Source organism: Glandiceps talaboti, chromosome 21 (genome assembly GCF_964340395.1).
Source record: "Glandiceps talaboti chromosome 21, keGlaTala1.1, whole genome shotgun sequence".
NCBI lineage: Eukaryota > Metazoa > Hemichordata > Enteropneusta > Spengelidae > Glandiceps > Glandiceps talaboti.
Genome location: NC_135569.1, coordinates 6,440,742 through 6,461,929, shown reverse-complemented (window position 1 = coordinate 6,461,929; position 21,188 = coordinate 6,440,742). Strand labels below are relative to the sequence as shown.

Here is a 21,188-nt window from a genome sequence, read left to right as displayed (position 1 = left end):
ATGTACAACAGTGTTTAGGGTCGACGGCTTAAACTACGGTCGGCTGGGTTATCAGAAACACACACTTTTTGTTTTATTTGGCCGAAAGGGTTGGGCTCATGAACGGGTAGAAATTTATATATGGCTGACGCTAGGGTTACGTACTTTGCCTTTTAAATACTTTAACATCACGAAATTTATTCTCTATTTAGATATATGTTCTCTATTTTGTGTCAATAATGATTCATGTGTTTCATGTTCACGAAATATTTTCAGTTTTTCAACTAATATTGTACATTTTCTGGTTAATTAGTATTCGATATTCTCTAAGACAAAAACAAATTACATAACATCTGTAATGTCATTTTAAATTTCGAATGTTTCGTTGAAATAACGAACGATTCTAGGTGTTTATATGTGTTTGTCTAACCTCACCGCAAAAACAAATATTTCAAGACTGATTGAATCCGAGAGTCGAAAATTTGGTTTCATGGAACGTTGCCTCATGACTACATCGTTCTAAAGTTCAAAACTGATAGGACATCCTGTCCATTAGACTGAAAGATTAGCCGTTGTGGGCGCCCTTCTCATCCCTTGCACAGGCAAGTGGCCTCTGTAAGGGGAGATAAGGATGATCCTGGCGATGTACTTTCACTCTCCATATGCATTGACCTTGGTAGATCTTCACATGCTCTAATGTATTGGATTATGGGAAAGCCGTGTACACGGGACAGTATTTGATTGGACAACTCTAACCTAAAATTTACATAGTACTAACGTGGGGTGCAAAGATATGTGTTATTTGTTACAATTCTCATTTACATATGAAAGCATCGTACTTAAAATTCAACTTCCTTTCTTGAGAGTTAGTTTTTAGTTGACTCTGGAAGGCAACTTATAATTTTACATTCTCTGTGTTTTCGTATCATGAGCTACTAGTAAAACTCTCAATTGTGCATGAACAAGGTGACTGGGTCACATAATTTATCGGTAGGTAAGAGATTTTCAAATAGCTCATATTAAAAACTATGATAGTATACCAAGCAGGATATTAGGAGTCGTTTTCCCTGAATAATTAGAATGGAAAGTGGAAATCCAAGCTTACGGAGTGTCATTTTTAAATGTGTACAAATGTGAGGCTAATAGCTGCATATCGTATTCATAGGAAACCCAGGAAGGTCAGGTCTACCAACCCTGCATCTCTGAAATGTAGTCGAATCTAAGGAATCTAACTACAAAGACACCTGCATGCCGGACACTAGGGCAAAGAATTATGGGAAATCATAAATTAGGAGCTTCTTTCTACCCTCAGCTGCCCTCACCATTGTGCGGGCATTGCTTCGAGAGGTGTGATACAAAACAGTGTTTTCTTCCCATAATGCTTTTTCCAAGTGTCCAGAAGATCTTTTCTTGACCAACTGTGCTAGATGTTTGATATTTTGTCAATTTTCGTTAATTTTTTTTTTTTTTTTTTTTTTTGGGGGGGGGGGTTGGATTAGTATATATAACTCTCCCGTGCTTCCTTAGAATACAAAATGTAGCTAAAATGACACCAGCCTCATCTTTGTTCCCTTTTAAAGTCAGCACACTTCATCAAATTTATATACATTAAATGACATTAAGAAAATGACAATGTATGATCGCAATACAGAATCCAAAAGGCATTTTTCGTAACTTTAATTACACAATTATTAATATTGATGTGAAATAAAAATATCTCGTTCTATATCTGGTAGGTTTTCATATGTGGCGTGTGTTTTACTTTTCGTACTGGAAAGCTTTCAAGAGATATATTTGTAAATGTTTTACAAAAAATTCTGATCACAATATTTTGTATTTTTCCACAGCACTTTCGATATTTCCAACTATTTTCACGTTGCCTTTCCCTTACTACACAATAAAAAGTGTGTTTATCAACAAATATAATTGCTGCTATGTTTTGGTGATGTATTTTCTTGTGTAATGATTATGCTATTTGTATTGTTGTTGTTGATGGTGGTGATGGTGATTATGATGAGGATGATAATGGGAGGAGTGTTGGTGGTGGTGGTGGTGGTGGTGGTGATGATGAGGATAATGACGGTGATGGCTGTGTTGGTGGTGGTGATATCGATGGAGATGATGATGATAATGTCAATGATGGGTGTGTTGATGGTGGTTATGATGATGATGATGATGATGATGATGATGATGATGATGATGATGATGATGATGGTGGTGGTGGTGGTGGTGGTGGTGGTGGTGATAATGATTATCATGCTGATGATAATGATGATGGGTGTATTGATGATGGTGATGATGATTTTACTATTAATTTGATGCTGGAAAATGGGAATTGTCACCAAAGCTTACTGAAATAAGTTGGCAGAACTGGGAATTGTCACCAAAGCTTTCTGAAATAAGTTGGCAAAACTGGTTATAAAGAAACATACTGAATACTCAATTGTGTACAACCTCTATATACAATGGTCTCTACCAGACAGTAGAATTGCATTTGTAATTTGACTCATGTGGTGACTCCAGCAAAACTGTTTCCACATGACTGCATCCTGTTAATTACATGTACCAACTGAATTCTCTGTATGCCTAGCTATACAATGTATCTCTGGGTAAATTAGTAACTGAGTATTCTGGTTTCTAATTCAATCACTAAAAGTAGAATTCCTTCTAAAATAGATCTCAAACTAACATCCTCACACACATATTTCACCAAGCCTTGATACATGTAATGACAGGATAGGCATATAGACTTTGTCCAGTGATTAAGTTATATACCACATACCTCATGTTCTTCACTGAGAACATTGAAAGACCTTTTTGGATGTAACTTGTAAATTTAAATCACTTATTGGATCACCTTCATTTGAACAATATTTCATGTAAGGAAAGATCCAACCAAATACCAAATTTGGTTTTTGACTTCGAGTCGTTTACGCAGACTAGACATTTTGTGATGTCTATAGCCCTATTGAACTACTTTAGTGTTCAGTTGTGCTAAAAACCTTCAGGTTGCAGTTAGTACAGCTTTACTCAGTACTTTTACTATGGCACTTAGTTTTTTGGGAATAATGCACTCAATCCCAGAACCACAAAATCAACAACATACAACAATATGTGAATGAAATAAAGGTAAATAAAGCAATCAGGGTGTATTCCTACATCACATTGAGTTTGCATACTGACAAGTAATGCACTTAAAAAAAATTATGCGACAGCTGCCACATCATCGATAAAATAATACTTATAGTATATGAATCATGTGGAAAATCAAATCCAACAACGTAACTGGTGAGTAATGAAAAGTTTAATGTTTGTCTACGTCAAAACTACTCTATACAGCCTATTTTTAAAATGCAAATGCTGTCAGATAGTATTATTTCATAGCAGTGACACGTTTTCACTCAGGAAAGCTGCCAACATGGCGTTCTCGAGGTAGTGAGAGTGAAATGAAAATAAAATTGAGTATGGAAACATCAATGTTTAAGTCTCTTGGCTGTTGGATTACTACTATCTTATAAGGGACGATCACACAATGTCACACATGCTCAACAAATGAACGAAATTCATGGGGTGGGGGTATGACATCACTGCGATTGCTGAACTTCATTTTCACACTTCCAACCAAATTTTGAAAACTTTCACTCCTTCAACGATAACAGGTTCTGTATATACTACTGCTATGTTGATACAAATGTGATATACAGTGCTGGGTTTCCAGTAGTATTTGAATGTGTTTACCATTATGTTTTTACACTGCATGGTAGTAATTTGACCGCTATAATTTTCACCATGGTTTACATCATATATAAACTCAAGACATGTCGATATCGTACTTGTGAACATCCGTTTAGGGAGAGGGGCTTTATTGACCTTGTGTGACATTGTGCTAGTTATAGTTTTAAATCACCTACACTACAATGAATATTCATGACCTTTTCAGTGAAGGTAATAGACTCTTTGAGGTCATGAATATTCATGACTATTCACTGATCAACCATTGCATAAACATTTCTGCTAACTTCCATGAGGCAATGTGGCCCACAACAAAGATCACCAAATGGGACAACTTCAACTTGATATTTTCTCTAAAATTGCGCATAATGTAGGTGATGTAAAACCATGCCATGACTTGCCAGAACCCAAAGTTCATGAAAATTCCTTTATTTCCTGAAGTGGCATTCCCCTTGAATGCAAAGTTGATCAATTTTTAAATTAAATCATTGCACTATAGTCTTCCTTCAGTAAAAGAGAAAATAAATGATTTGAAAGGGAAATTTAAAGGGACATGATTTCATTGAATTTACTTGAGTTACATTTTACCTTTTTTTTAAAACTCAACAATAATGTATAATATCTCCCTATTCAAACTTCTTTCTCCTCTTCTTTTTGGTAATTTTCATCTGGACTTGTTCATAATCTTGATTTGTATCTTGCTGTTGTTTCTCCTTCTCCTCCAATCTACTAAGCCACAAACCAAGCAGGATGGCAAAATGGCATACATGTAACGCACCCGAGCTATAATCAGTAGATGGGTAGGTATTCCAACACAGTTCTATAACTCCTAAGATCAAAATTCTGAAGAAAAAAATACAAAGTGAGAATTTGTGTAAGGTTACACAAGTATCAAGTCCATGTGGAGTCCAGTGCACTTGGTTCATAAAAAATAGTGCAACAGGGTGTCCCAAATGAGGTGAAAATGAGAGCTAAAGTCACCTGGCAGTACATGAAGAAGTCACCAAAATGAGGCAAGAGCAAATTCTAAGTTCCTATATGTTAAATCACCAGAAAAAAGGTTGGTAAAATACTTCGACTGGATGAGATTGCAACCAACTTTTGCTGTAACACACTGATGACTTTTTCAAAGGCGGCTATAGTACCCAACTATCTTGGCACTCACTACTCATCTAAAACTGACTCAGAACAGCACTCCTAGTGGCAATAAGTGTAGAATCTTTTGTTTTTCTGATAACTAGGATATTACATATTACTGGCATGGTAATGTATGTGTAATTCTGGGGATCATTCATAATTCTTACCTTAATACATTAGGAAGACTTGTACTCCATAGAAGATAGTGGAGGGTGTGAAAATACCACACATAAAACTGATAATGTAGTGATCGACTAAAACACATTCCAATAAAGTTGGATGAAAAGAGGGTAAAGACAATATGTAAATGTACCGTTAAGGAAAACAACATCTCAAATAGATCTTCCAGAATTAAGAGGGTAGTACTAGTAGTCTATAAGGTACACTATGACGGGCGCCCTCACACACCCATCAACCACTATCAGAGAGGAGACAGGTGAGGGTGGAGCGGACACGACATATCTTACAGTCTAAGAGGGTAGATGCACAAAAGCAATATTATAATATAGGTATTGTAATATATATTTGAATATTTTAATAGTCGTCGTAATATTTATTTGAATATTTTCTTTGTATTGTAGTTTGTGTTCTGTATAAAATCGCAAAAATAAATTGCCCAATATTGAGATTGATAAAGATTGATAACATACTTCCAGGATAAGGGTTAACCTTCAAGTGATATTTTCTCAACAATGAATAATTCTTATGCCATCAACCAATGCATTTTAGGAAAGGTCTTGTGTGTTGCTATCCTGTTTGATTTTGTCAGCATCCAGGAATGAGTTTGGAGAGAATTGGCGAACTTAAATTTTCCGGGAAATTTGTCCCCTCATAGTGTTTTAAAAATGCATAATTAATGAAAGGATATCATTTTCTGTCAATGTTCTCTCTTCTTTCTTTTCCGGTTTTTGGAGCAGTTTCTTTAGGGTCCCTGTTTTCCTGAAACAAAGATGGGAAAAACATTGCTAGATTAAATTATATATAAAAAAAGATAACTTTAAATGCTATTAAAATATCTACTTTTACACTATACCTAGATTTAATCATACAAAATTGCTAAAATTAGATTTTTACAATCATGTGTTATCGAGTCATTGTTGTGAGTTATTGAACAGATTATTTCAAAAAGTTTAAGACATTTGAAAAAAATGTGTTTCTTTGAGTTAAAAGACCAAATTTATTACCAAACTTCACAAGTACAAGTACAAAATGTACAATAAAACTATGAATTCCAATTATCCGAATTATTTGGTCATCCAAACATGCATCATGACCCCCAAATTTTTCATTTTCTCATCTCAAAGTTTACTCTACCTTATGCATCTGACGATCACTAGTATGATGCACAGCAGTGATCTTGTCACAACATTACCTACTCATTGCCAAAGTTGAATAACAGTTTACTTTGATAAAACTACTGAATGGGTGCCCAATATTCATTGTTGCAAATAAACCCCAGTCTATTAGTTTAGTTTAGTCTTAGTTTAGTTTATTTCTTAATCGGTGCTGGGCCTCAGCCCCGTCTATTGGTAGATATCATCATGGCTAGATGTACAGTGATGTATTAGACAACAAACCTCTGTAACTGTTAGAGGCACCAAATTTGTTATGATTGAAGTTATCAGTAATGACACACAATTGCAGCACATCTTTGATCTGACCATACTAAATTCTGTACAAAGACACAGACCTACATGTACTTTGGTAATGTATCAATATGTTGCAGTAGTTTATCCTTCATACTTTGATTATTTCACACTAACATAAGTGGTATTCACAGCACTGTAACAGTGCTGTGAATACCACTTATGTTAGTGTGAAATGTAAAATTTAGCCGTATTACCTTGTCCATTTAAACAACGTGAAGAGAATGAGCAGTACTACATGAAGTCCTAACAAAGTGATATGGAAATAACGATTCAGGAATATTTCTTCCGGAAGGAATCTCCAATTGACTGTCCATTGAAAAAAGAACTGTCTTCCTAGATCAAAGGACCGTATGATATAACCTTGAGGATTTTCTGCTAAGAATGGTATTGCTACCAGAAGCTGAGAAAAGAAATGAAAATTGTGAAAAAGTGAAAAACAATTTTTATTGAAACACTTGATGCTTGCTTCATTTTGGGAATGTTCTGGAAAATATGGTATAAACACTTGTATAGTTTCCCCTATACATTGTACCTTAATTTTGGTAGGAAATGCTGGTAAAGTGACTGGGGAACCCTGGTAGATTTTACCTGCTTATAGCTCTTAACAAAAACACAGGTAAGGAACCCTGGTAAAATGACTGGGGAATGCAGGTAGATTTAACTGCTTACCACCCTTAACAAAAACACTGGTAGGGAACCCTGGTAAAGTGACTGGGCAACTCAGGTAGATTTTACCTGCTTACCGCCCTTAACAAAACAAAAATGACTATCACATTCTCACCTGTATTATTGCACATATAAACAATCTTGGAATGGTTGCCCAGAAACCAAACTCAGTGAGTAGGAGTATCAATAAACCAGGTGCAAATAACAGTACATTCATTTTGATTGACACAGCTACACTAAAATGATACAAGAACATTGATACAATCTCAATTAGTATGGGATCACTTTGAACACAATTTTGTAATTATAACTACTACTAATATAATATATGACGTGTGAATTTTCTATTTTTTCGATAAATCCCCCTATTACCATTTTGAACTACAGCTGTTGAAAAAACACCGTGAAAAAACACCAGTGCATTAGCTTGAATGAAGTGAGCTAAGACTTCACTTAAAGAAACAATATGATAATTGGCACAAAAACAACAGCCAGTGTCTTTGACGTAGGTCGACGTTAAGCTATTATCAACATATTCAGTGTGGTTTTTACCTGAACCAGAAACAACCCCATGACCATTTCTTGTCAATGAAAAGATTGATTGATAAGTAGAGGAACAGCATTGCAATGGGATCATTGAATAGTCGTAGAACGTATATAGAATGGATTCTGTAGGACGTACAGCACATGAATATCAGCACATATGGTGGGCACTGTGAATAGATAAATGGGTACCAAAACATCATTAGTTACAACATATTAACATCTGCACATATGGTGGGCACTGTGAAAATATAAATGGGTACAGGATATTATAACATGAATATCTGCACATACGGTGGGCACTGTGAAAATATAAATGGGTACAGGATATTATAACATGATTATCTGCACATATGGTGGGCACTGTGAATAGATAAATGGGTACAGGATATTATAACATGAATATCTGCACATATGGTGGGCACTGTGAATAGATAAATGGGTACAGGATATTATAACATGAATATCTGCACATATGGTGGGCACTGTGAATAGATAAATGGGTACAGGATATTATAACATATGAATATCTGCACATATGGTGGGCACTGTGAAAATATCAATATATACAATGTTTTAATAAGTGAAGCATGGTGTGTGTTCAGTTTTAAACACCAAATTTCACTTACTTTTTCTGTTCTTTGGTAGATTCTGAACACCAATAACAAGTTGATGAGATAAAAGATAGCAAAGATGTACTGAGCTAGTCTGATGTTAGCACCAAAACCAGTGATGTAATACAAAACAAGGTAAAAGTAGACAAATCCAGCAGGATAGCTGTAGAGAACACAATAAACAAATACATATCATCACTTTACTTATTTAAATGGGTATCTCATCAAAATATCTTTGACAACACAACAATCATCACCACAACCACCACCACCACCACCACCACCACTACTGCCATAACAAACATCATCATCATCATCATCATCATCAACATAATTGTCACCTTCATCAGCTGTTGGCGTCATTATCATCACCACCACCACCACCACCACCACCACCACCACCACCACCACCACCACCACCACTGCTGTTGTTGTCATCATCATCATCATCATCACCACCACCACCACCCCACACCACCCCTGCCATCGTAGTCGTCATCATCATCATCATCATCATCATCATCATCATCATCATCATCATCATCATCATCACCACCGACATCACCATCATCATCATCACCACCGACATCACCACTGCCACTTCTATGCTATTTGTTCAAACTGTAAATACCATATAATACTTACACTAAAGGTCCTGTTCCTCCTTTCAATTCCATATAATCATAAGTACCATTGACAACACCCTCCACTTCATCCATGTAAGCCTCCCAGTCAATATTGGTGTCTGGTAACAATCAAGCAAGAACAGAAAAAACATATACATCATATAACGATCTGTTCATTATTACATACATGTATGTACCACTGATTATATGCACCAGTGGATGCACTGTGCTAGTGGTATATGCACTGCAGTACAATACCAAAAAACATTATTGCATACCTGTAATGAGTGCATGGTCATTCCTTGTATGTGAACATATTTGTATGATCCCAAAGTATGATTTTCATGGAAATTTGCTATTTCAGATAAACATGAAATAATAACACCCCATGCTACATGAGTGTAGTATGGGGTACTCAGCGGTATTTGCACTCATGCTTGTAGTGTTGTCTGCTGTAATGTCACTGGATACACTCATGAAAATACAGCTGCAGAGAACATCGCAAGCACTCTAGTCTCTTGCAAATATCTTGAGTATGCCACATTTGCACTCATATGTGATGGGGTTCTGTCCTACCTTTGCATATTATTTTACTCTTGGCTATCAAATCACAGCATTCTTTATTTGAGGGGTTTGATCATACAAAAATATGTGCTGTGTTGTCATCGCAAAAATCATTTATGATGACTCCAATGAGGCAATGTGGCCGACAGCAAAGATCCCCAAATGGGGGACAACTTCAATTTGATGTTTCTCTGAAATTGCATGTAAATATTAATGTAGGTGATGTAAAAACTAGGAAATGACTCTCCAGAACCCAAAGTTCATGAAAATGTTGTTGTTTTTTCCTGGAGTGTATTTCCCCTTTAATTCTCAAACACTGTGTTTGCAAGTTCAATCCAAATATTAAAATAAATAGTGTGTAATTTCAATTTGTATACTGCAATCACAGTGGTGTTACTGTACACACATCATAAACAAAACAAAACTAAAATATATTATGTATGGTTGCTAATATGCATAGTGAAGGAGTTCAAGTTATTTTGCTGTAATTTCACAAACAAGAAGGTATATTGACTACAATGGCACTGTGTACATTGTAGTTTGTAAGCTTGCACTTAATTAGCATACAAAGGTAAATGGTCGTATGTGATGACCTCAACTTCAACCCAGGGTAGTTGACTAAACTATTCCGTATTCGTGAGAAAGAATGAGTGCGGCGTTACTTACATCTTATATTTTCAATTACCCACACGCTGACGATGATTTCTGCGATCCATAGTGCCGCTGCAGCTGCCCATAGATACTTTGGGTCAAATACAAACCGATCTTTGGCTGCCAATATGCGATCTTTCAGACCCATTTCGAAACACGCTCTGCAGCTATTGACCTACAAGGTCAAAGGTTATCAGCTGGGACTGGGCGACACCATTCAAAAGAAGATGATGCTACATCTGGATGATTACATAGCATACCTTCCAATATCATTATTATACCTTAAATAATTACAGAAAACATATCATGAAAAGAATGTCACATAAGGTAATGTCAGAAAGTTCGACAACGGATACTGTATTAGTCCCTTGAAATACCAACCAACACCCCCACAAGTCGAAGTGAATTGCTGAGGTCCAATATGGCGGAGTGGCGAAATACTATTTTCCTGTCAAGCTTGTTCATTTTATGCTGTATTTTATTTGTACAAGCAGAAGAAAAAATTGCAACAGATCATGCAGGAGCTAACTGTGTATATTACGGTATGTACAATTGAAATTTAAATGTTTCTTTTGTAATTTTGTCGCGTTACCCAATTAATTCCCCGCATAAATCACTGAGTGTGTGTTGTTAATGTTATTCAACAACATTCACCTCAATAACCCACGAATTAATTAATATTTAGTAAATATCAAATTATATAATTTTATGTGAGGACACACACTGTTGTTTTTGTCGACGTGTTGAGGATGGGGTTATTCTAACAATTAAGGGTAGTCTTGAATTTAGTAATTTCGAGTTCATGAAATGACCCGGTCATATAATATATGAACATGTAACATAACCGTATTGAAAGGCGATTTACGTACGTAGTATTTATTTTAAGTCTGTATTTATTCCAAAGTGTGCGGTGACACCAAGATAAATTTATACCAGTTATATAGAGTGAATCAGGTTGATTTATCCTGCATTTGCTGGTGGATCAAGGAGGGAAATTCCATTGCTATCACTAAAGTGTTCCAACTTCATAAACCTGTATACGACACAGTATAATTGAATTAAATTAATATAAAGAATTATCAACATGCATACGAATTACTGGCCTTGAATTTTACTTGTATGCTTTGCAATTATGAGTGAACAGTTTCAGCTACAATTTTCTGTTTATTTGACTTGGTTTAACAGACTTAATGTAACAAAAACATAGCAGTAATATATTCGTCGCTTAGATTTCTTACCTAACAGTAACACTGATATTGAGGTTATAGTATCGAATTGAACTTATGTTCCCAACAACCTTGAAAATTCTATGGTTTACCAACACAGATGAATATTCATTTGAAGATATTAAAGTTATCTTTGAGATATTTTGCCAAATATATGTCATTTAGGTAATGAGACACTCCGATGCAAACATGTATATTCACAGGATTAATTAGTCTAGAGGCTAACTGTGGCTTTTGAGTCTCAAGATCTCTTTCACCATGTCTAGTGAAAAGGATAGGTCTAGCAGCACATTTTGATCTAAAATTGGAGCACTAATATAAACTTATGACATTATCACGTCCACTTTCAGACTGGAGATGGAGACTGTAGTAAACATTATTTGCATGTCAGACATGATTGAATATTAATGAGCAACTGTGTGAATGAACTGGTCAATTACAAGCACCTGGCAAATATGGGATAGGTTGTTAACTATGTTAGCATGTGGTATTCTACCGTATAGCTAGATTGAACGATACTTTGTTCAATTTCCTTTTTGATTCCAATGAATAAAGTTACACCATTATATAAGGCATTACTGTAACAGTGTTTTTGTTAAGGGCAGTAAGCAGATGAAATCTACCTGAGTTCCCCATGTCATTTTACCAGTATTCCCAACCAGTGTTTTTGTTAAGGGTGGTAAGTAGGTGAAATCTACCTGAGTTTCCCAGTCATTTTACTAGGGTTCCCAACCAGTGTTTTTTGTTAAGGGTGGCAAGCAGGCAAAATCTACCAGGGTTCCCTAACAATGTTCTCGTAATCAGGTAAAATCTACCTGAGTTCCCCTGTCATTTTTAGCAGTGTTTCCTACCAAAATTATGGTATTGGAAACTAGGCCAGTTTGCCATATTCTGTCTTTCTGTTACCATGGTTCCCCAACCTTGGCAAACACACTGCAGTACATATATCCAACTGTTAATTCAATGAAATCTAAGTTCCATTTACCCTTTTCAATTGAAATTTATTGAAAAAGCCTGCTGAGGTGCGGAAGTAGACTCAAGCTGTGTTTTAGTTCGCATTTACTGCTGCAAATACTAAAAATTCAAATTGCACCTGAGAAAAGAACGTCCTTGGAAAATAAGCCCCCAAAAACATTTGTGTTTCATATATTAACATGGCCTCAGAAAATACGGTAGGTAGGTCAGGATTTTACTAGTATTTCATTTTATTATATCTTTTTAATTGTCTTAATTTTTGAAAAATGTTGCATCCACTTAAAAACAAACAAAATGTCGGTCAGAATACATCTTGATATAAGTTGATAATTTGATATCGCTGGGGTAAGAAAACAGCTGTGTATGATAGTCAAGAAGACAAAGAATTTCTTATCTTTTTGTTTTAAATGTTAAAAACATGTTTATCTAACATCATGTTACTACTTTTTTCAATTGACAGTTATGTCGATGTCGTTCCACTCTCCAACTGCTCCCGGTACTACTTTATTTAGGTGACTGTTATGCCTGTTCACAAAGCAGTCTATCTAACTATTCCTGGTACTACTTTATTTAGGTGACCGTTTTGCCTGTTCACAAAGCAGTCTATCTAACTATTCCTGGTACAACTTTATTTAGGTGACCGTTTTGCCCGTTCACAAAGCAGTCTATCTAACTGTTCCTGGTACAGTGACATGGCATGTTGCAGAAGAACGGAGGTGACTGCAGTGTTTGGTGGAATGTATGCACTGTATGCAGCCACTCTAGCATGTGAATATAGACTGAATTATATGATGTGTTATTTCTGTAGTCCAGCACAGATAGAATGGTATGACAGGTAAGTACAAATGTACTAATTAGGCCAAATATTTAAAAAAAAAAAAAAAAAAAAAAAAATGTGGTTCCGATAATGATTAGAAAATAAACAAAATTGCAGCCATTAAAATCATCAAGTTCATGTGCAATGTTTTCATTAGAACCATGTTTTTACTGCACTGTGAAAGAATAGCAATGTTTATCAATATTCAATGTGATTGGGCAAAGGATCCTGCTGTGTTTATTGTGTCTCTGTTAATGTTAGTCTAGAGATGAAATATGTCCATCTTTGTGTCAAAAACATAATGTCCCGTGAGTGACACACCAAGCCAACATCATTTTAGCTGTAAGAAACAGAAATAAAATGGACTCCCTAAGTTGAAAATTATCAGTGATAGTACTAAAATGTATTAACATTCACTGTTTGGTTTTCGACATCTTTCTCTTTTCCCCCCCAGACATCTGTTGATCTGTGCAGATTTTTGTGAGGAGACATTTCGACACTGTAAAGATGCAGAGTACAATGGTGAAGCAATTGGAAAGAAATACAAGAATGGTAAGGAGTTTTGTGAAGCGCAACAATTCCAAGTCATACACGGTCGTCAGGGCTGCTTCAACTTTGACGCGTCAGTATTCGGTTCTGCACGCACAAATCTGATTAGTTTTATAGGATTTGTTTTCTCAACTGCACTGGCAGTCTATTCTATCCTATTGTAATCTCTCAATGACCAGATTCATGGTCATTACTTGACAACATTTTTCCATTTTGATGTTGACAGGGCTGCTAACGTGAATTTTGACTAGCCTAGAATCCATTTTTTGGGAGGGAGTTTGGGCTCTCACCATACTGCTAGTACTATTATGCACAGTAATCCATGCTGTTAATTAAAGTGGCCAAATATGCATGAGAATTGGGTATTTATTTTGGAGTTTTAATTTATAAAAAAAAATTATCATGGCTTCCTACTTGAAAAATCAATATGAAACATACACCAAGTCTGTGTTTGTAACTCAATACATTGCAAAAAGTTAAACAAATTTGTAAAATTTTGTTATTGTACGTACAATAACAAACATTTTACACACATTAATCTCTTGCAATTTATTGAGTTACAAACAAGGACTTGACATATGTTGTTTCACATTGATTTTTCAAGTAGATAGCCATGATAAAATTGTTTTATAAATTAGAAAATCCAAAATCAATACCCAATCCATATGGCCACTTTAATATGTAAATATGTACTGTATGACAAGTTTCATCAATGACGTGAAGTGCAAAACAATAATTGCAAAAATGGTGTTTTGAGTAGAGATTACCTAAATACCCACATGAATGGATTCTAGAGCAGACTTTGACCAAACTCTAGTTACTAACCCAGGCTATAAATATTCGTAATTTACAAAGTGAAATAACAGTAATGAAAGAGATTCCTTTTTTGCAAGCATCAGTAATTCCTGGAAAGCTGTGAAAAGGAAAGCACAATAAATCATGAAAGCCATATAATGTGTATAACCATCAGATGAGCTACTGACAGGTAAATAATGATAAACTCTTTAAAAATGAGAGAACTATAAAAAAAAAAAAAAAAAAAAAAATCTTACAAGAGAATTATTTTGCTAGAGTTTGGTCATTCATAACTGTATGAGGAAAATTCAGAGTTTTATGGAGTAAATGAGTTATAAACAAATCTTCCATACTTTTGTAACTCATGTGTATGTTTTCAACAAATTTGATTCCAATTTTCATAGTTTTAGTTATAGTTTTACGAACACCAACACTGCTGCATGTCGGTATCTCAGTATCACCAACAATTTCTAGGAAAGTATAATAATTATTCTAGGATGTTACAAGCATTCTATTGTGTTTTTAATGTATCATAGATTCAGTACTTTTCACAAGACACAGTATTAGAAAAAATTTTTGTAAACTATTATGGGCATATTGCAATAGAAAGCTAATGTTTAACTTATTGTGAAGTCTTATCTTGCCACGCATAGATTGGAAATGTGATTCATGGTACATTGTGATGTCCATATATAGTATTTGTACTGTCAAATACACTATATTCCAATTATCAGCCTCAAAATCACTTTCATAAGAAGTGTCACGCGAGGGCATCCAAGATGAAGAACAGTGAGGGCTGTATCACATGGCAGTACCTGAAGTAGTAAACAAAGTGTGGCTAAAACAACTCTCCGAGTTCCTGAAAATGACATGGTCTGAAACAAAGGGGAATGCTTTAACTGGTTGAAAATGCAACATGTTTGCCCTGAAAAACACAGAGAAATGATATTTTTTTCAAGGAGCCTAAAGTACTCAAATATCATAGCCCTCATTTCTGGTCCAAAAACTGCTTCTGAACAGCACTCCTAGTGGTCAAATTGTGTAATCTTTTGTCTTTGTGAACAGCACTCCAAGTGGTCAAACTGTGCAATCTTTTGTCTTTCTGGTAAATGGAATATGGTGTATTATTTTTGAAGCACTGGAAAATCTAAAACCCAAAGATTACAACAATCCCATTCTACTTAAAAAAAGAAGTCATTCATTTATGAAGTATTACTGCAATGAAATAATAATTAATTCCAACTCAAAATCATGTTCATTAAAAAAAAAATTGTTTTAAAAACGTGAAAAGTGCAGGCACAAAATATAGAACTTATTTATTATTCTTAACTTAAGAAAATATAGAATTACTTTATTTCAGAGCACAAATTTGTTTATCCTAAAATGAACTGTAGTGTTCCTTTTTATTTTGTAAATATGTAAATATTTTAACCTTTATTATTTATTGTCATGTTTAACTTAATATAAGACCAAAGAAAAAAAGAATTGTTTCTGGTGAAGACAGTTTTTTTTTTTTTAAATTCTCAACAAACCTGTCACTCAGTCTACTATTTATGGCAGTTACTGTTCTTTTTATTTAGTACTTTAGAGCAAGTGTGTATGTGGGGTAGATGTCATTTGCTTGTTCATGATTGGTGCTGCAGTTGTCTTCACTGTAGTAGGGAGGTTATTTTTGTGTTTCCCCTCAGATCTGCAGACTGCATGGGCTGAACAAACACGCACAAAAAGACCAACACGGGGGTATTTAAGTGATGTGTGTACTGACCAGAAATAATTCTTCTTTTTTTTTGCCTAAAATCGGCTTTTTACAATGGTTAACAGCAAGTAGCAAGTACACATACCAGGTCTGTGTTTGTAATGCAATACCTTGCAAAAACCTTTAAAAAAAGATGTCTAAAATATTTGTTATTGTACGTACAATAACAAACATTTTACACATTAAGCATTTCCCATTTATTAAGTTACAAACACAGACTTTGTTGATGATGTTTCACATTGATTTTTCAAGTAAGAAACCATGATAAAATTGCTTTATAACTTAGAAAATACAAAATAAATACCCAATCTTTGTCCATATAGCCACTTTAAACATAGTCCTAGTTATGAGGCTGCTACTGTTTACATCAACTTTACACTTCTAAACCTGCATAACTTTTACAATTATTTATTTCTGCTATAGTCCTTCACAGAAGGGATGGCAATTGGCTGAAAAGTTGAGTGGATACAAGAACTTCAAAGAATCTCTCATGCCATGTTTTGTCTACCCTAATCAATGGACCAAACTGTTATTTATCAACAGAAGTGTTACCATGGCATAATAATTGATATGTTTTAACTAATTTAAACAAAGTTTCCATGATATTGAGGTGCTGGAAACTACAATGTCCAATTAAAAACCTGTCGTCACTCCTGGTTTGGTAATGAATGCTGTTATTGCAATCGGCAATATGACAAAAATGTAAAAACTGTTATTATATTTCAGTCAAAAGCATACTATTTTTAGAAAGAGTCAGTAAAAAAATGTAGAAGGTGGTTGTTATGGCAATAAATCTAGTAACCTTATTTTGTGGTTGGTAGTAAATTTCCTTCTCGTTGTGGTAATCATGTGTTTAAATAGAGAAGCAATTTTTTTTTGTTATTATGTGGTGGATTCTACCTTGATATTTATCTCTGACAATGTGAAAATTGTAATTTGAAAGATTTTTTTTTTAAATTTTTGTTACATTATGAAACTAGTCTACCATAAGTATGTATCTTTGGCAGTATGAGAATTGTGATTTGAAAGTTTCCTTGTTTTTTATTTGTTGTTGATTTTTTTTATAATTTTTGTTACATTATGCAACCATCTACCTTATTTATGTATTTTTGACAAAATGAGACTTGTGATTTGAACGTTGTTTTTTTTCTTAATTTTTATGTTATTTTATGAGACCAGACTACCTTATTTATGTATTTTATATTATAAAACCAGCTTCTTACCTTACGTACTTAATTTTGTATCGTTGACAGTATTAGAATTGTAATTTGAAAGTTGTTTTTTTCGTAATTTTTATTAATATTGTGAATCCAGTCTCCCTTGAGTACTTAATTACAACTGCCAACGTCAGACCATGGACAAATGAAACCTGTTACAAACAGGGAAAATAAACAACTGAATTGGATTAATAACACTTGGTACAGCATGTTGGAAGTACATAGACTCCTATTACATCCCATCATTTGATAAGAACAGTTTTATGGCCTCTTTTATAGTTCATGTTGACAAACAAATTAGAAGTTCCCCTGGCATTTCATGTACACATGAAAAGGCCATAAAACTGTTATCAAACCATGGTGTGTAACACAAATCTCAGCTGTTCCAACATGCTGTACCAAGTGTTATTACTGCAATTCAGTTGTTTACTTTCCCTGTTTGTATTAAGTTCCATTTGTCCACGGTCTGATGCCAGTACTTGTATGTACCATTGATAGTATGAGAATTGTGATTTACAAGTTCCTATTTAAATACATACTTAATTATAAAATTAATTATAATATATGTATTTGCTCAAATGTCTATTAATTGTCACAAATTTGTTTGTTTTTTCATATAAGGGATTTTCAGATTATCTCATAAGCTTGAGAAGTAGAAGTAGCATTTATCATTGTGGTTAATTACTGAATATGATTTATCTCGTCCCTCTTCGATGAAAGTTCACTGATTTGCTGTGAAACACGACGCATACATTAAAGTGGCACAAGCTGAGTTTATCAGATTTTTACTCAAGTGAAACTACTTGTATAATAACCTTGATTCAACTATTTGAAAATGATTTTAATGTTGATACATGTCTTCTATATGTATAAAATTTCAGTTCCTCAACCCCAGCATATCCCACAAATTAACACATTTTATTGTCTGATGCTTAAATGACAATCTGAGTCTCTTACTTCCTGTATACGATGTTTCAAAGCTCTTGTGTGTTGTTTACGTATTTGCTTAGATGAGCCGTGAAGTAAAAGTTTTCTTTATATTAATGAACTTAATAAACTCACTATGCAATTGACAATGATGTGTTTGTGTAGATGTATGTTGCGTTGTGTGTGTGTGTGCGTGTGCGCGCACGCATGTGTGTGTATTGTGAGTTTATTGTCTTACATTATCATGAAACTACCATATAGTTGTAGCCCTTGTAGGAGCCTGGATGTTCGACCTATCATCTGCACAAAGTCTGCAAACCATTTAATAGCAAGTAAACTGCTACAACCCTTGCAACAGTTGTCTAGAGGTACCCCTGATGAGAACATCGTTTTATCAGTAGTAGACAATTCAAACTGGTTTTGAAGGTGCTGAAAATTCTTCTCCTTATCTCTCTATCAAACTGACAAACAAACAAACAAAAACAATAGCAGGTGTCCCTGATGTAGATTCGCAACATTCATCAACACCAGTAAATGAATAAACGGAAGAGTTTCGTTGCCTTAATTCAATGCAAATAATATTGACAAATAATAATAATAATTTATTGTTACACAAACATGTCTCAGCGGTCTGAACATTACAAAATGAGAGAGACTAGCAAAAGAGCAACAACAACAATATGAAATATGAAAAGTAGTGATTACGCCATTGTTCTTCCAACTGCCTGTAATAAGTCGTTATTTGATATCGGTGATATTTTAATAACTCTTAATTTTGTCAGCAGAAGAATACTATTCGCGAAATGCAAACATTTGTTCCAAGTATCATTTCATGACATCTGAGAGTTCGCTGTGACCAAAATTTTGTGAATATCAGAACATTGTGTTCAGTCATCCGTAACACTTGTTTATAATCTCCTGTAAGTTTAAACTATGCACTTTTCAGAGAGACATATATATTGTCTTAGCCAAAACTGTCAGTTGGTTATATTTTCCTAGTGATATACCTTCACATTTAACATTCCTTCAATCAAGTCTGACTGAACTTTACCTTTAAGTTGATAGCAGTAGTGAATACAAGTGTACTAAAGGTAGAAATAAGTCTAACTGGACTTTTTCTTTAAGTTGATAGCAGTAACGGGGGAGGTTTCGTGTTCAAATGTGTCATACATAGTCTTTTAACCCAAGAGCTTTACCCAGTTTTACGGACAATTAGGCAGACCAAGTGTCTAAGTTTTTACTTTAAATGTCGTGTTCTTTTGGACAAAGTTTGTATATTTTTCAGTACGATCGGTCCCAGTTTCTAATACTTCTCCCAGGCGACGTTTTGTCAATATTTTTGGGCCCATTTTTTGACTTTTTAGCTACCCTTATACATCAGAAAGGTGGTAACAGCCTACTTAAAGGTCACGTTACTACAACCAGCGACAGGCAAGCATTTACAAGCAGAACATGTCAAAAACAGGTAACGTCAATATATGAAATAGGTTAATTGTATAACACTTGGCACAGCATGTTGGAACTACAGAGACTTGTATTACACATATGGTTTGATAAGAACAGTTTTATGGCCTCTTTATATGTGTACATCGGGGAACTTGAAACTCGTTTGTAAAAATGGCCTATTGTGCAAAGAGGCCATACAAAACTTCACACATCACACACAATGATATCAAACCATGAAATGCAATATAAGTCTTTGTAGTTTACATCTCTAGATCTGTGCCAAGTGTTATTAATCCAGTTCATTTATTTACTTTCCCTTTTTTGTAACAAGTTACTAAAGTAAATACTTACCTGTCGCTGGTTGCACCTGGTGACGATAAAACGATAACGCCTGACTGCGCATTGAGTTCATCACCTTATACTATATCCTTATTAATAGTGTTTCAATCCCTTCTGACACCAATATCAACACAATCCGTTATGGTATTGAATACTTCATTCCCCTGGGAGCTGATCGCTCTGCGCCAATGACTTATTTTCTTTGGTCCATAGCGGTTTCCAATGACGAAATTACACATGCGTACATTACGTATCCTTCACCTTGCACTATATTGATAAGTGTTTAACTGATATGACAATACGTTGACTAATTCAACATGTCCCTATCAATTTAGAAAAAAATAACCAACAAGTGGAATACATATATTAATTATATATTCATATTCATATATATTTTTGTTAAATAATTAGATGAAAGTTTTGTACCATATATTTGATAAATGTGGGTACAAAATGATATGGCCGAGTATTAACATTTTTGAGTCTGGTATATATATCTTTGAAATTACATTAATATCTCATTTCTGAGATAATATTTCGTCAAGAACCAAACGTTATTTGATATCATTAATAGTACAACTGCAGCTGGGTAGTAGTTTTTAGCTTTGTTTACACACCCACGTGTTAAACAATTTCGTGCCGGTATTCCTGAGTTACCATGCGCAAACAATGCATATACGTATCAGGCAAAAATAAAGAAAAAAATAGTTTCCAATAACATGACTTCGGAAAATAGGGTAGGTAGGTCGGAATTTTATTATTTGTCTATTTTAAAAAACAAAGAAATTGCTTCAACCGTAGGAAAAGCTAATCGTTGGGAGTTAACCGTAGCCACGGGTTATACAACTGTAAGGGTGCTGTAACAGACGAATTACCGTTCATAAAGGTTACCGTACATTTGACAGTATTGATATATCAGTTGACAGTATTGATATACCATTTGACGGTATTGATATATCATTTGACAATATTGATATATC

The 21,188-nt window shown here is 34.6% G+C and overlaps 1 protein-coding gene across 1 annotated transcript; it reads right to left on the bottom strand.

Moving 5' to 3' along the window:
• Window positions 1–4,337: 4,337 nt before the first annotated feature.
• LOC144451626 (dol-P-Man:Man(5)GlcNAc(2)-PP-Dol alpha-1,3-mannosyltransferase-like) lies at window positions 4,338–10,309 on the bottom strand. The gene is made up of 9 exons (XM_078142520.1): window positions 10,177–10,309; window positions 8,966–9,065; window positions 8,336–8,483; window positions 7,716–7,876; window positions 7,279–7,399; window positions 6,692–6,897; window positions 5,717–5,787; window positions 5,016–5,151; window positions 4,338–4,554 (listed from the first exon to the last, which is right to left on the bottom strand). Exons 1-9 carry the CDS (start codon window positions 10,307–10,309, stop codon window positions 4,338–4,340), a joined length of 1,293 nt encoding a protein of 430 aa, XP_077998646.1.
• Between the last annotated feature and the right edge of the window lie 10,879 nt (window positions 10,310–21,188).